The following is a 15,985-nucleotide window of genomic DNA, read 5'->3' on the forward strand; positions in this document are numbered from 1 at the left end:
TATGCTGCGCTCCCTCCTGCTCGCCTGGTCCCGCCGGGCCGCGCTGCTCCGGTTCCCCGACACCCGGCGGCACGTCCACGCTCCTCTCCCCGGGGAACCGGACCGGTTCGGCGGCGTGACCGTGCGCGACTTCCCCGCTGAGATCAGCGACTCCGCGTTCAGCTCCGTCCTGCGAGGTGAGTGGACCGAACCACACGGACGGGATGAGACCGGTGGGTCTGTTATTGACTACGGTGTATTAGGTGTTAGGTGGGCTGAGACATAAACTTACATTAGTACACTGTCATTATATTAGTTATCATGTAAGTCCCTTCATACTCTCTCTCTCTCTCTCTCTGTGTGTTTGTGTGTATGTATGTATGTGTGTGTGTGTATGTATGTGTGTGTGTGTGTGTGTGTGTGTGTGTGTGTGTGTGTGTAGACTCTCTCTCTCACTGGCGTGGTACAGGTAGAGTAGCTGCGTGGCTGTACGTGCCTCTGTCTCTGTCCCGGTTAGCGGCGGTGGCAGCGAGTCACGGCTTCACTCTTCATCACGCACACAGAGACGTGGTGGTGCTGAACCTGTGGATGGGGCCAGGGGAGAACCGCCTACCCGGCTACGCCACACACCAGGTGGGGGTGGCAGGTAAGGAGGGGGGCCCTAGTGGGTTGTGCTCATGTATTCAACAAAACAAGCTGGAGTTGCTACTTTTGTGGGTGTGTGTGTGTGTGTGTGTGTGTGTGTGTGTGTGTGTGTGTGTGTGTGTACATTAGTGTCTGTATGCTGCTCCTCACCTGGGGAGCCCAGTGTAACATCAACACCTCCCCCCACAGAACCAAAGAATTGGAAAGATTATTATTAATTAACATATGTGGAGCCTGTGGATTGAAATGAAATGTTTATTTTAAAAATAAATAAAGTAGTATGAATACTGGTATGAATGCCCTCCTAGGTCTTAAAATATTGTTTTATTGACACTTCCAGTTGTAAACTGCAGGGGGCAGTCAACTTCACTGCAGTATGGACAAACATGTTGGAACATGTCTCTGTAGGGAAGCTACGTGTAGAAATCAAAATTCAGCACAGGATGGAAAAGCACAGAGAAACCTTCATTCAGCCAGAGAAGATGTGAAGATGCCCTTTAGTCGTGTGTTCATTCAAAGAGTTGATGTTACATGTAAATCCTTTGTGTGTGGGAGGGGCAGAGTTACCAGAGTAGATGTTACATGTACATACAGGCTGCATCTCAATTCAGGGGCTGCAGCCTGCGTAGACCGCAGCCCACGGTGGCCACACACTTCGAAGGCCGGGTAGGCTGCATCTCACGGCTGTTAAATGAGACAGTCTAGTCTTCGCAAGACATATGTTTGCATGACCACACTCTGCCCCGTTACATACGTGTTAGTGAGCTGTCCGACAAATATCACATCACCCACAAATGCCTAAAAGAAAATGCGTTGAACATGTATGCACATGTTTACCTGCAATATCATTAATAACTGGCATGTTATTTAGCATCTCACTGCAGTATAAACGTCCATATTTAAAAAATACCGACATTTAAAAACGAATTCTTCGGCCCGTACACTAGACTCCGCCTGTTTATTGTTCATAGAGCAATGAATCCTGGGATATGGTGGGACGCGAAGGATACTCAGATGCATCCTTCGTTTTCGGGGTTTTGAAGGCTACATTCGTCGGCCGCATAAGAAGGAGCCCACGAATTGGGACAGCCTCGGCGCGGCGCAGTGATGTAACCGGCCTACAAATGCGCACTTCGTGGGCTGCAGCCCCTGAATTGAGATACACCTACGGTGTGTATGGGGGCGGAGCTACCAGAGTAGATGTTACATGTACATACAGTGTGTGTGGGGGTGGAGCTACCAGAGTAGATGTTACATGTACATACAGTGTGTATGGGGGCGGAGCTACCAGAGTAGATGTTACATGTACATACAGTGTGTGTGGGGGCGGAGCTACCAGAGTAGATGTTACATGTACATACAGTGTGTGTGGGGGCGGAGCTACCAGAGTAGATGTTACATGTACATACAGTGTGTGTGGGGGTGGAGCTACCAGAGTAGATGTTACATGTACATACAGTGTGTGTGGGGGTGGAGCTACCAGAGTAGATGTTACATGTACATACTGTGTGTGGGGGCGGAGCTAAGAGAGTAGATGTTACATGTACATACTGTTCAGTAACTCATCAGCTATCTTATTAGAAATTACTTTGGCCTATTTATTAGGTGCATTTAAATGAGCGTTAAATATGTTTAATGCACAAAATCATAAAATGACCATGATGTGCCATCAGAGATTAAAGAAATATGCTAAGTTGAAATACAGCCTTCTCTGACTATACAGTGCTGCAGACAGTATGTTGCACTCTGGGGTAGACAGACAGGGTGGCCACACCCCCTGGTGGCCACACCTCCTGGTGGCCTTGCTGGATCAACATGGTTACGGTTCGATTATACCTGGACTAAAACGGTTTGGGCTCTTTCTAAAAACCTGCATGGCGAGAGACATCGTAAAACATGAGAAATATTGTTGGTGTGTATGAACAAAGACTAGAGAACAAACTGAAGGTTTATCCTTCTCTTGACAACCTGTCCAGGTGGAATGTTGCTTGTTCTGTGTCCACTTTATCCACACACAATCATTCTTTCCACTTTAGAAAAGCACTTACAGTGTTAGTGTTAACTCTTACAGTGTTAGTGTTAACTCTTTCTTGTCGTGAATGTTTTGAGGTGAGGTGTTTAACTGGGGGAACACCGTACCACCATACCCCACAGCCCACCTCCACACACCTCCTGTAGCTTTAATTCATAAGGATGACCTTTTGGTAGTGTACTGTTACTTTAAGAAGGAGTAAACACCATCATTAACCCTTCCCCAATCAGCACAGGCGGTGTAGTAGTAGTTTGGAGCCTTGCATTTTCACTACAGTGCTTGGCTGAACCTGTTCTGTGTTGCGTCCTAGAGCCACAGGCAGTGTGGGTGTGTCTATGTAACAGTAGCAGTCTACAAAAAAAAAGTTTCATGTGTTTTCTGAACAGCTTGTACATGTACTTGTAAATGAATTATGTGAGTGTGCATGTGTATGTGCATGTTTTTGTGTTCATGTGTGTGTATGTGGGTATGTATGTTTGGGCAGATGTTTCTGTGTGTGTGAGGTGTGTATCTGTGTGTATGTGCGCTGTGTGTGTGTGTCTGGGGGGGTCATATATGGGTGGGTGTGTGTGTGTCTGGGGGGGTCATATATGGGTGTGTGTGTGTGTGTGTGTTTGTCTGGGGGGGTCATATGTGTGTGTGTGTGTTTGTCTGGGGGGGGTCATATATGGGTGTGTGTGTGTGTGTGTTTGTCTGGGGGGGTCATATATGGGGGTGTGTGTGTGTGTGTGTGTGTGTGTTTGTCTGGGGGGGTCATATATGGGTGTGTGTGTGTGTGTGTGTGTTTGTCTGGGGGGGTCATATATGGGTGTGTGTGTGTGTGTGTGTGTGTGTTTGTCTGGGGGGGTGATATATGTGTGTGTGTGTGTGTGTGTGTGTGTGTGTGTGTGTGTGTGTGTGTGTGTGTGTGTGTGTGTTTGTCTGGGGGGGTCATATATGTGTGTGTATGTGTGTACTTCTACAGTGTTCTCTTTTATTGCCCCTTGCAGTGTTTCCGCTGTGATGATTCTGTTGACATTCGTCGTCCATCCTCTGTTTCTTGATTAAATGTTTAACAAGTCTCCATTTTGTTTTCTCGCTCTAGAAGTGAAGTGTCATTTTAGTTATAATGAAAAGTAACAAGTGGTAAATAAATGTTGTGTAGTTAAGTGCTAGATTGGCAAACAGCCTGTGTGTTTTTTACTCTGATGTTTTTTTTTTTTTTTTTTTTTTACTTTCCAAAGGTGCTGTAATTAATGAGGCCAACAGAACAGTCCTTGTTGTGCAAGACAAGAACAAGGTAGCAACCTCTGAGCTTTTCACCTGACACACTGTTGCTCTGTTGCTCTTTTGTACACTGCCCTGTTGGGTGTTATGTTGTGACGTCTGCAGTTTGACATCACTTTGATTCCAAACCGAGATGCGAACCAGAGATCAGCTCCTCGGCGGTGGAGTGTGTCCCATAAATGTCAGGGGACGTGGGACACTTCAGGGTCATGGCCCACATCCAGAGCTTTGACAGCAGCACCTTGTTTCTCTGCACCAATCCCCTGTAAGCTTGGCCCCGCCCCCGGCTGCTAAATACAGCCCTCATTATGCACATATGTGTAAACAGAGCTCTCTCTCCCAACCATTAACCTTCTTAGTTCCCGGTCCAGTAACAGTAATTGAAGGGGCATAGTGTGATTTACACTGGTTTCAGAAGGCTTCCACCTCTCAAGCCAAATGGTTGAACTGGTTTTAGGGTGTTTGGTTCTCATCATTTCCCGTCCCCTAAAAAAAATCCCACTTTTTTCCGAGAAGTAAATGGAATGTGGGAATGTAGGATTACTTTCACTCTCACTCTGTTTCTCTTTCTCTCTCTCCCTCTGTTTCTCTTTCTCTCTCTTCCCTCTCTCTTGTCTTTGCTCTCTCTCTTCTTTGCGCTAACAGCCTTCAGCTGGCTGCTGAAGTGACTGGTGGATCAGCCCTGTGCGTGGGTCTGGTTCTGGGTTTGGTTCTGGTTCTGGGTCGTCTGTGAGGTCAGGCGCGCTGCCAAACAGGAGTGTCCTCAGGTTCAGGTTACTTAATAACCAGATCTCCAGAAATACTTAAGCCATGGAGCATGAACTTCCTCAGCCATGACTCAACAGGAGGCTGCCATTTGAACTTCTTTTCTGTCCACGCAAGTGTGGCACATCGATTAATTTATATGACAGTCACTGTCACAGATGTTGGGTTCCCGAAGTGGAAAAGCCCTTTTCTGGCTCGCTGTAAGGCAGGAGCGCATTAAGAATTCATGTTGTAGACATGCAGTGTAAACTATAAACGTTTCCGGACTGCCTGTAGATCATCTCCATCTCAAAGCTCCTCTGGCCGGCCCTGCCCACCCACCCTCAACACAAACTATCATTAACTATACCCTCTGCACTTCCTCTCTGAGACTAATGTTTTCCAGACTCCATTCCCTGTGCGGGGCAAGACTGTGTTCCATTGATAACTACTCTGCAGAGGCCCAGGCACAGATTAGTGTCTGGATAGTGGACCTTTTCAGACTGGAGAAACGTTTCCGCCACTGAACACTGTATTTCACAAATGTTAGTTTTCCAATGTAGTGACGCCAGTTAATGTTTCCTGGTCTACTGTTAACTTGTGGTAAATATTTAACGTGAAGTCAGTTGGATCACAAATACATGAAAAAAAAAAAATTCCCCACAGAAATTTTTAGGCCAAAAACAAAGATGGGAAAATACAATTTTGAGAGATTGTTCATTGTTTACTATGTATTTCTCTAGTGTGGTATTAAAAGCTTTAAAGGGTGTATTTGATGAAGAAAGTGAGGAATGACATTAGAACTACATTAAAAATAAATTATTAGTATTATTTATACACAGCAGTATTTTCCATTGTGTTAAATATTAATTAAGAAACATGAAGAACTTTAGAGGCACAACAGTAGAACAAGTTCAACAGCCTTCAACAGAGAAATCATGATGATACTAGTTGTTTTTGACTTTTCTAAGATATTTCCAAAGAAAATTAAGGTATTATCACAACATAAAACAAGATTAATGTTAGTACTACAAAGAAAACTTTATTCAAAAACACACAACAGAATTGACACATTTATTTCAGACTAAGAATGCATGGAAGTTTCCTGGTGGCTTGTCAAACCCAGGAGAGAACATTGGTGAGTATGAAACCAGCACTTGGAAATGTAGGTGAGATTCACGTGAAAATGTGGCTGACCTTCATCATTCACTGTTCCTCTCCACGTTATCAGTGTTTACTCTGAACCTTAAGGCCAACATCAATGACACAACCTGCATCTTCTACATTTACCTTTGACCATAAATACAATGAAATTATACTTTTGATACATTCAAACATACAAATTTCACGAGATCGATTTTTAGCATTAGACACCTAATGTCTTCTTGTACGAAAATATTTGTCAAGGAGATTTCATGAACAAGGTGTACAAAAATACATATACATTTCAATTTTATCTTCTTACCATGTATGGATAACTTTGGAACTGATAACGTCCCGGCTGTATAATGGTCTGACGAGAGCTGAAGTTCGGGTTAAGCTACCTTAATTTAGTAGCTGCCTCGTTGTTCTTGTGCTCTTCTTCTTACTCCTGTCTTCATTAAGAGCTCCATTCATGTTACTTCCTATGTGTTTCATGGAGGTTTCAAATATGTGACTGATAGTTTTGGCCACATTGAGAAATTATGTAAATGATAAATGAACTTATTATAGCAGCTCTCACAGAGATATCAACCTAGGTCTGAACTTACTAAATATTTGTGACCTTATTAACTAAATATATTTGAACTTAGTCGGCATAACTGGACATTTTGAGAATGACTGGTTAGGATTATTCAGTATCGTTTTATATAACTGAATGAACTCTTTTGTATAACTCTGAATGGTGTACATTATATGTCATACGGTGTATTAGACAAAACTGTGGTTCTTTTCATCCTGTCGCCCCTCAATTAGGTGATACGGCCATTCGAGAAGTCTTCGAGGAAACAGGCGTGCGATCAGAATTCCGATCTCTCCTAAGTGTGCGACAGCAGCACTGCCACCCCGGAGCGTTTGGGATGTCGGACATGTATCTGATCTGCCGTCTCAGTCCACTGACGTACGACATCCACGTTTGTCCACACGAATGTCTGCGCTGCGAGTGGCGTGAGGTGGCGGAGCTGGTGGAGACGGCCCAGGCCACGCCCATCACGCGCCGCATGGCCGCCCTGCTGCTCTACGGGCTGGAGAAGGGCTTCGACGCCGTGGATCTGAACATGGAGCAGCTGCCTGCCGTCTACACGGGCCTCGTCTACCAACTCTACCACAGAAAGCTGCCCGGCGCGCCGTGACCGAGCCCTTGTGTGTCCCGTGTGTCAGTTGTGTTCCTGGCAACTTTCCACGCCATTACACACGCAATGAAAGCGTGCGATCGCGGGGTTTGGGAAACCATTGTTTTTTATGTAAAAAGTATTTTAAATAAACTCTTCTCAAGCAGAAAATCAGTAATTAAGAGATTTTTAAAAGTTAAAATCCATACACTAAATATTGTCTTTATAATAATATAAATGGAAATCAGGTAGTATATTGATATAAATGTTGTGAACAGCTCAGTGAGACAAAATCTGAAAATTAATCTGTGGTGCTTTTTTTCTTTTCTTTTTTGATTGTCACTATTGAAAAATCCTAATGAAAATCTTACTCAAAACAACATATGATCTACACATACTAAAGTAGACAGAAGATAGAAATCAACAGAAGCAGCACAAATTAAACTCACATTACGTATTTGTGACATTCCTTTGAAATGTGGGTCCCACCTAAAAGACAAGAACTGCTGTCATAAGTGTCAAGAGGTCCTAAATCCCGGTCGTGCCTCTACAACGCTGGGGTGAAGTCACTGCAGTCACAGCACAGCCTTCAAAGGAAAATCTTTCCACAAAGTTCTCAGTGTTTAAAACTGCAGCTGGTTATCTGCGGAAAATTCTATATTTTGCAGTCACTTTTTAAAACTTGAACAGAATAACTGGTGATGCTCAGTATTAAAATGAAAGTGGGTTAAGTAGTATTTCTGGTGTTTTACTTTAACATTGCTCCACCGGGTTGTGCAAATCTGCCCCCCACATTCACATCTTCATTTAGTTTCCGGGTCGAACCAGCGGAGAACAGCTGCAGGACGAAGGTGCTCAGACCTTGGCGGACATGGGGAGGAAGAGGATGGCCTTCTGGCCCGGCCCGGTTTTAGAGCCGCTCTTGTACTGGCCCGTCCTCTTCAGGCCCACGTACCAGTCAGGATACTTCCTCGACCTGTACGTGTTGTAGTTGTTCGCCTCCAGCCGCTCCAGGAAGTGACATTCATCCGTCGCTCTTCTCTGGGGGACAAAATCAGACGTCACAAAGACTCAGAGATGTGACAAGGACTCATTTGACTCCTTCATAAGGTTAATTACTTTAGATGACAGAGAGTCCTTGATATAATAAACTTGGACCCACTAAAATGGAGGATTAGTAATATGAGCGCTTTTGTCAAAGCCATTTCATACCAAATATTCAATAATAAATATTTGTACCATTTAATCCCAAATTTTACATAATCCACATGTTTTTACCACATTGACAATCCTTTACCACATACTTTAATTAAAGCAAATAAGGTACTCTGTTTGCTATATGTCTGTAATGGTGTGGTGCAGTGTTGTACTGGTGTACTAATGGTGTGGTGAAGGGTTGTACTGGTCTGTAATGGTGTGGTGCAGGGTTGTACTGGTGTGCTAATGGTGTGGTGAAGGGTTATACTGGTGTGCTAATGGTGTGGTGCTGGTATGGTACTGGTTTGTACTAATGTACGATTCTCCACATCAAATCAATTTGTTACAGTGTAACAAATCATAGACACGGTTTATAAACTGGCCAAGTTTTGGTGACCTCTTGACCTCTTGAGTCTTTGTTCTCACAAAGTTTCACTCATAATTCTGCTCAGGCAGTTTTTCCTTTACACTGTTTCCTCTGGGTTCCTCTGGGGGAACCCAGACCTTGTTTCTGCTGCTCTGTGACAATAGGTGTTGTAAAAAAAGTGCTTTATAAATACAATAAATACATTTCACTTTTACTTAGAATTTGTACTCAGATTCAAATTCGAATTCTTATAGAAACACAAAAGAATGCATAAACAGCACCCCTGATTTATGTCAGGAAACATCTCCAGAAGGAGAGAGCATGTTTGGTCTCATTTACTCACCACTCCAAACAACCTCCCGTCTGAGGTCATGGCCAGGTAGCGGTTTGCAGACAAGCCCTTGATCACCACCTCCCCCACGGCCGTGGCCTGCAGCTGCAGCCGGACTGTGCACACCACAAATACAGTATATATATATAAGACCTGATGCTGTGCAGAGCGACAAACACCCACCTGCTCCAGTCTCGCTGTTGCTCCCTTATCATTGTCAAAGTCTTGTAATCGCTTACACATGTTTGCATGGCTCCATTGACTTGGCATAACAGGATCGCGTTTGGATAGTTTCAAGGAAAGAGACGAGTTGTCTCGTGGTGGGGTCGGAAAATTAGCATTCTTTGATACTGACTTAATGATGGTCGCACACAGCGCTGCTCTCGAGACCCACTGATGAAGTTTTTGGTTTTGAGATCTTACCCTGAACGAGGCTGAAGGATCTTCAACTACAATATGAGCAGCTCTGTGTGTTGATGAAACAGTGGGTGGTGGGTCTCAATATCTGACATCAAACTCAAACAATCAAATACATTCATCCAATAACTTATTGATTCATTCAGTGGTTCTGACCTTGTTTGTTAATGTTGAACATCTCATCAGTCCTGTCCTTAATTTCATTAATTTCTCTGTTAGTCCATTACATGTGATTCACCCTCTCCTTCTGCAGGAGTAGGTCTCTACCAGGGCAGTTGACTGTAGGCTGTTTACCAGACATAACTGTCACTTCCAATGACTAATGTTACTAAGTCATTATTAGGGAAAGACACACACACACACACTCACAGCTTGTTAAGGTCGTCAGTGACTCACAGGTGCTTTGTGCAGACAGAACGAGATTTTGGGGAAAAAGGTATTGAAAGAGAAAAGGTAAGAGACCAGAAGGAGAGAGAGAGAAAGACAGGGATAGAGAGTGGAAAAGGAGAAAAAGAGGCTCACTTTCTTATTTTCACCCCTACACATTGGTTTTAAGTGTCACTTTGCTCCTTGGAACTGACTTGCAAGCCGAAATCTTCCTATATGACATGTGACAACCTGTTAAGAACCACACGTCATCTTTTACACACCTGACATATTTTTGCCGGACATTTCTGATATATAATATTCTAATATCTTAAGTTGTGGCAATCACATTTCACTCATGAGCTACAGGTGTCCTTCTGCAGATGTACTTCATGCTACAAAGCTAGCGGCCCTGCTAGTGGAACATTGGTAAGTTCATCAGCCTCACAACAGACCTTCAAAGGCAGGGATGCGACATGAAAGTGTCATAATGGGGGAGACAGAGAAAATAGTTACATCTTCTAACAATTTTTCTTTGGTTGTTGGTGTAGACATCTTGTTAGGGATTCATAAGGCATACTGGGAAATTCCTCACACCTCTCTGTTTGAGCCGTGTCTCTGTTTGAAGCGCCATGTAACCCTCTAGTAGCACTTATGTGTATGGTGAAATGGGACTGAGCCAAAGACAAAGGAAAAGAAGGTTAAATAAAAACAGGGTGGCACTGTGAGTGACTCAGCACTCTAGGAAATTCACTTTAGAATCCAACAAGTCCCACGCCACAATCTCTTCATCGCCATCAGTCCATCAGCAAGCTCACAAACACATAACCCACTTTGTAAAAGTGCCTCAGACAACTTTCTGCTAACATGAGAGAATGACACAACACTTAAACTGAACAATTTTGATTCATTTATTCACCCTTTGTCAGTCTGAATGGTTTTGTCCCCTCCCTTATCTAAAATATAATGAGATCCAATTAAATGTGACATCCTCAAATAATTGCTTCCACCACAAAAGCCACAAAAAATTAACATTGTACCTGACTGGTGTATCCAAACATACTCAGGCCAGACAAGGGCAGCCTGTGAAGGTCCTACAGCCACTACCGCTGCATTATTTAATATTCCATAGCCAAATTATACATCTCCAGAACAGTGGACAGACAGGGCTAAGATGGCTGTGTGTCCTCTGACTTTAGTTAGTCAGGCAATCAGTGTCCACATAATATATAATGCCAAGTTATGGGCTGTGACACACCATTACATTCTTGTGTGGATCCACAGATGTTAAAATGTGTCAAGAAAACCTTCAAAACCACAAAAAGAACTAAAACACAAACAGCACACAAAAAACAGAGGCACCAAAAATCGACCAGAAAACTGATATGTGACCTCAGCCAGGCTGAATTCAATCCCCACCACCCCAAACAACAACATGAAGATGCTTCACGAACCACCCCGGCCCTCTTTTCAGCCTTCGTGGGGTAAAAGTGTCAGGCAGTTCTTACTGTGTGGATCACTCTTCTCGCGGATGCCATCTATCCTGCCGTCCGGATTAATCCGCAGGAAGTAGCCCCCGTTCTTGCAGTAGAGGCGTTTGGGCTCTTTGAAGCTGCCCGGGGGGAAGGAGCCATCGGCCGGCGTGGAGGGGAGAGTGGTGATGTCTCCGGTGGCCATCACAGCGCTCCTGATCTGCTTCTCCTCGGCTCACCGAGCTGTCGTGCTCCCGCCCCTCAGCGCCGCCCGGGCCCCTCCGCGGCCTCTCGGCTAAGCCTCCGCCCCTTCTCCACCCCTCTTCTGCTCTCTCGCTCTGTTTTGTCCTCTGCAGAGAGAGAGAGAGAAAGAGAGAGAGAGAGAGCAGGAGAGAGAGATGAGGGGGATTCTTGTTGAGCCTCAGGTTGCTGTTTACATGCCCTCACCGTACTGGTTTACAGGAAGTTGGGGGGCGGGGACAGAGAGAGGGATTCACAATCTGAGCAGTGTTTCAATTCCATACTGGTTTTGGTTCTGTCAAAGAACACACACTCAGACCTGTCTTAGGAGATGGTGTCCTGAGCTCTACCGAGGAAGACAGCGATGAAGATGATGACGATGGCTTGCTCATTAGGGTTCTGGACCCATAGTATTGTTAACCTTTTAAATCCTGTAAAGCGCTTTGTGACAACATGTGTTGTGAAAAGCGCTATACAAATAAACTTTGATTTGATTTGATTTGACACAGGCCGTGCCAGTGGGCATGTGCGGGTGTGTGTGGGTGTGTGCGGGTTTGTGCAGGTGTGTGCGGCTGTGTGTGGGTGTGTGCGGGTGTGTGTGTGTGTGTGTGTGTGGGTGTGTGCGGGTGTGTGTGTGTGTGTGTGTGTATGTGTGCCCTTGTGTGCTCTGGAGTTTAAGTGTTTACAGCAGGGCAGCTGGAGAACGTCTGTGAGAGCCCATTTCCTGTGGGCCTCTGACCACATGTGTTGGTCTCTCTCTCTCTCTCTCTCTCTCTCTCTCTCTCTCTCTCTGTCTCTCTCTCTCTCTCTCTCTCTCTCTCTGTCTCTCTCTGTCTCTCTCTCTCTCTCTCTGTCTCTCAGGTAGTCAGAAAGAACTATAGAGTGGTTTCAAAGACTATGATAATCAGAACCATTACACCAACATCTCTGGGTGATGCATGAAATGCATCTAATTGGGAAAGAGTAATCAGGACAGTCAATTAGGACAGTCTCTTCAGGACATTCAATCATGACACTGCATTTAGGACAGGCACACCAAGACAGCATATTCAGGGCAGCCTAATCAGGACAGTAGGATAATGACAGTGTAATCCGGACAGCGTAATCAGGACAGTGTAATCAGGACATTGTAATCAGGATGTTCTGTGGACTGGATAGTGTGAATGACGTGTGCTGGCCCTTTAAGAATGAGGTGAGGAGGCGGAGCTAAGGGGCAGAAGTCCAATCAGATCCTCCTGTAGTGCTGCATTTTTTCTACTGTGGAAGTGGTTGCTTTAAAGTGAGATGCCGTCCCTGTATGGACACTAAATAAATTACCTGAATACTCAATGACTATGGGGCCGCCGAGCTCCACACTGGAACAAATTAGATTTGTGTAGGACGGAGGGGGGACACAACTGCAGAGGGAATGAGTTTAACATCTGTGAATCCACACAAGTTATGTTGTATCATAGCCCATATCAAATATACTAGGAGCAATCTCCTCTGGAGAGGAGAAGGACAACCAACATGTAGATTAGAGGGACGCTTTGGTGAACGATGGCCATGATGATGCACACACACAATACTCAGTACAACAGTAGGAGAACTGGGATTGGTGGGTAGGATATGATACACCAGTACAACAGAAAACAGGTTGATGTACCACGACAGGTAAGAATAAACAAACCTTAAAGCTCAGCAAGAAAATGACCAGCATGAAATAAGACTCAAACGGAATTATTCAGAGTAACAGGACAAACCAGGTCGACATAAGACAAACAACGCAATACTAGGGAACTCAGGAGGGAGACGCAGGAGAAGAAGAAGTGAGGGAGGAACAGAAGTTAAAACGTGACATGGAGTAGACAAGTTCTCACGGAGCAGACAGGTTCTCACGGAGCAGACAGGTTCTCACAGAGCAGACAGGTTCTCACAAAGCAGACAGGTTCTCACGGAGCAGACAGGTTCTCACAGAGCAGACAGGTTCTCACGGAGTAGACAAGTTCTCACGGAGCAGACAGGTTCTCACGGAGCAGACAGGTTCTCACAGAGCAGACAGGTTCTCACAGAGCAGACAGGTTCTCACAGAGCAGACAGGTTCTCACGGAGCAGACAGGTTCTCACGGAGCAGACAGGTTCTCACGGAGCAGACAGGTTCTCATGGAGCAGACAGGTTCTCATGGAGCAGACAGGTTCTCAGGGAGCAGACAGGTTCTCACAGAGCAGACAGGTTCTCAGGATACACAGCACTGGGAAAGCACACAGACCAACAAGGGCGAGGAAGAAAGAGAGGTCTAAATCCACAGGTTAACAGAAAAATAAACAAGTAAACCAGGTGTGTACGTACATCTCATAAGGTAAAAGCTCAGAGCAGTTTGGATCTCCTCTGAGCAGCATGGGTCAAGTCCTGCTATGCAGCAGAGTTCAGAACATCTGGCCTCGAAGAGCTTAAAGGAGATCCGTATGAACCTCAGTGCCTGTGCATGAAACCTGCAGTCGATCCCATCACACAGCCTGGCCTGAGCACATCTGACCACATCTGACCACATCTGTCCACTCTCGGCATCTGCGTCAAGCCGCTGGGTGCAGGATGACTGTGAGAGGCTGAGCCGTGTCCCCTCCTAGGAAATCCTGCACTTACAAGACTTCTCCAGAGGACTAACCACAACGACGTCATGGACCTCCCATAGTGAGGAGTAATTATAGACACACATACACACACACACACACACGCACACATATACATACACGCACACACACGCACACACACACACACACACACACACACACACACACACACACACACATACACATACACATACACACACGGGCAGGCCTGGAGCTCCTGGAACCAGGAACACCTTCCTGGGAGGACAGAGAACACACCAGGAACATACACAGACACAGACACACACAGGCACACTCAACACAACAGGGCATGAGTGGGCACAGAGCATTAGGAGAAACACAGGTACAACCACACAGGCACAGACACAGGTACGCACACAAACGGGTTCCCAGGATGCCACACACGATCGATGGGGTGGCGGTCCTGGGGTTACGGGCACTTCTGCGGTGTCCTGTTGGTTCGAGAGGCTGATCCTCTGGGACGTGCATCACTCCTGGTCACCACTGGGGGGCGCGCATCGGCATTAGCAGCGTTAGGGGGGCGTGCACCACTTCTGGGCGCCACTGGGGGGCGCACACCGGCATTGAGAATTACAAAGGTACGTGCACTGCTCCTGTGCACCTCTAGGGGGCGAATGTCTCTATGCCACTCCCCTCATTAGAGGTGGGGCTCCTCTGGCCTGTAACCACCCTCTCACAGCTCCTCCACCTCCTTCTGGTAGGGGGAGGAATAGCAGCACGTCCAGAGGAGCCCCCCAGTGAAAATCCTAAAGGGGGAGGGCTGGACTCCCCACCCTGGTACTCCCCAGTCTCAGAAGAGGACTCAGGTGGTGGCAGGCTGATGTCCTCTCCCTGGTAGCAGGTCTCCGTTGATCACTCCGACGGAGGGAGACTGTCCTCTTCACCCAGGTTATCCACCGTCTCCTCTGAACACACGGAAGGCTGCAGACTTCCTCCTCGGAATAGTACGAGCATGGAGGCGTGTGCACCTCCTGGTCATACATCACCAACAGGATCACGGAGGGTTTGAGGGCCCCCGGGGTGAGCATGCGATATGAAGAATATGAAGAAGAGGAGAGTCACAAACTAAATATATTACAGACAATATACATATAGCCTAATAGTAAATAATACAAAGAGTAAGAACTATGCTTGACTTGAGTTTACTGGCCTTAGTAGCTTAACAGTATTCTTTGTATTTCAGGCATTTTGAAATCCTTAGTACTAATCTTTGTTCTGTTCCTCATTTGCTCTGCTACCCCCTGAAAGCTAATATCTCTCAGCTGGAAGAGTTTTTTGCTGCTGAAGATTAAATCAGGGCAAAGATTACCACGTCCATCCAGCAGCAGAAGAAATGCCACCTACAATGACATCTGGTGACCTGCTTCCTGGTGGTGGAACCAGAAACACACACATCCTTTGCTATCAGGAAGAGCTTCAACATGCGTGCAGGCCTCCACAGCCCCAATGAGAGGGTTTTCTCCACAGCTGGAGAACCCATTTGTTTTGAAATGTTAAGCATTCAACCAGAAAAAGCAGATATGCTAGGTTTTCTAAACAAGAACTGTTATAACGTTTTACTTCAGTTGATGATGTTAGTTTATGTATAAATGTAGCCGCATGTATTTGTTTGTTATTTCACAGTAACTGAGCACATTCGAGGCGTCATGATGTAACTGAGCGGTATTACTGGGAGGATTTAAGAAATAACGACGGAGACAGTAGTGCAAAAACTTGGAACTCTAGTTTCACTTGGAACTCTGTCCCTGTCTTACAGGAATACCCCCCTCCCCCAGACCAGTGTGACCCCCAGGGGACAAAAAGCACCATCAACTCCCCCCTCAGTTTTTTCCCTAAAGTTTTTTTCTGCTACACTGATATAACAAAAGGTTGGTGTATTCGCCTTACCTTGTCGGTAATACTAGTAAAATGCCAAATTATACCCTAACCCTTGCAAATATAAATACACCTAGCTTTGGGATTACATGGAAAAATATCGAATGGGCT

General features: G+C 45.6%; 2 protein-coding genes across 3 annotated transcripts; one reads left to right on the plus strand and one right to left on the minus strand.

Moving 5' to 3' along the window:
• Window position 1: 1 nt before the first annotated feature.
• On the plus strand, window positions 2-7,101 carry nudt6 (nudix (nucleoside diphosphate linked moiety X)-type motif 6). Its single transcript, XM_076988316.1, has 5 exons — window positions 2-176; window positions 422-625; window positions 3,880-3,935; window positions 5,750-5,804; window positions 6,623-7,101. Exons 1-5 carry the CDS (start codon window positions 2-4, stop codon window positions 6,997-6,999), a joined length of 867 nt encoding a protein of 288 aa, XP_076844431.1. The 3' UTR covers window positions 7,000-7,101.
• Window positions 5,687-15,739, minus strand: fgf2 (fibroblast growth factor 2). Of its 2 annotated transcripts, XM_076988326.1 has the most exons (5): window positions 13,437-15,739; window positions 12,686-12,765; window positions 11,165-11,478; window positions 8,886-8,989; window positions 5,687-8,019 (listed from the first exon to the last, which is right to left on the minus strand). In XM_076988326.1, exons 3-5 carry the CDS (start codon window positions 11,331-11,333, stop codon window positions 7,834-7,836), a joined length of 459 nt encoding a protein of 152 aa, XP_076844441.1. In that variant the 5' UTR covers window positions 11,334-11,478; window positions 12,686-12,765; window positions 13,437-15,739; the 3' UTR covers window positions 5,687-7,833. The 2 variants fall into 2 exon arrangements, with proteins under 2 accessions (XP_076844441.1, XP_076844452.1); XM_076988337.1 differs by lacking the exon at window positions 12,686-12,765 and having other exon boundaries at window positions 13,698-15,739.
• Window positions 15,740-15,985: the final 246 nt, after the last annotated feature.

This window comes from Brachyhypopomus gauderio, chromosome 2 (genome assembly GCF_052324685.1).
Source record: "Brachyhypopomus gauderio isolate BG-103 chromosome 2, BGAUD_0.2, whole genome shotgun sequence".
In the NCBI taxonomy this organism is placed as follows: Eukaryota; Metazoa; Chordata; class Actinopteri; order Gymnotiformes; family Hypopomidae; genus Brachyhypopomus; species Brachyhypopomus gauderio.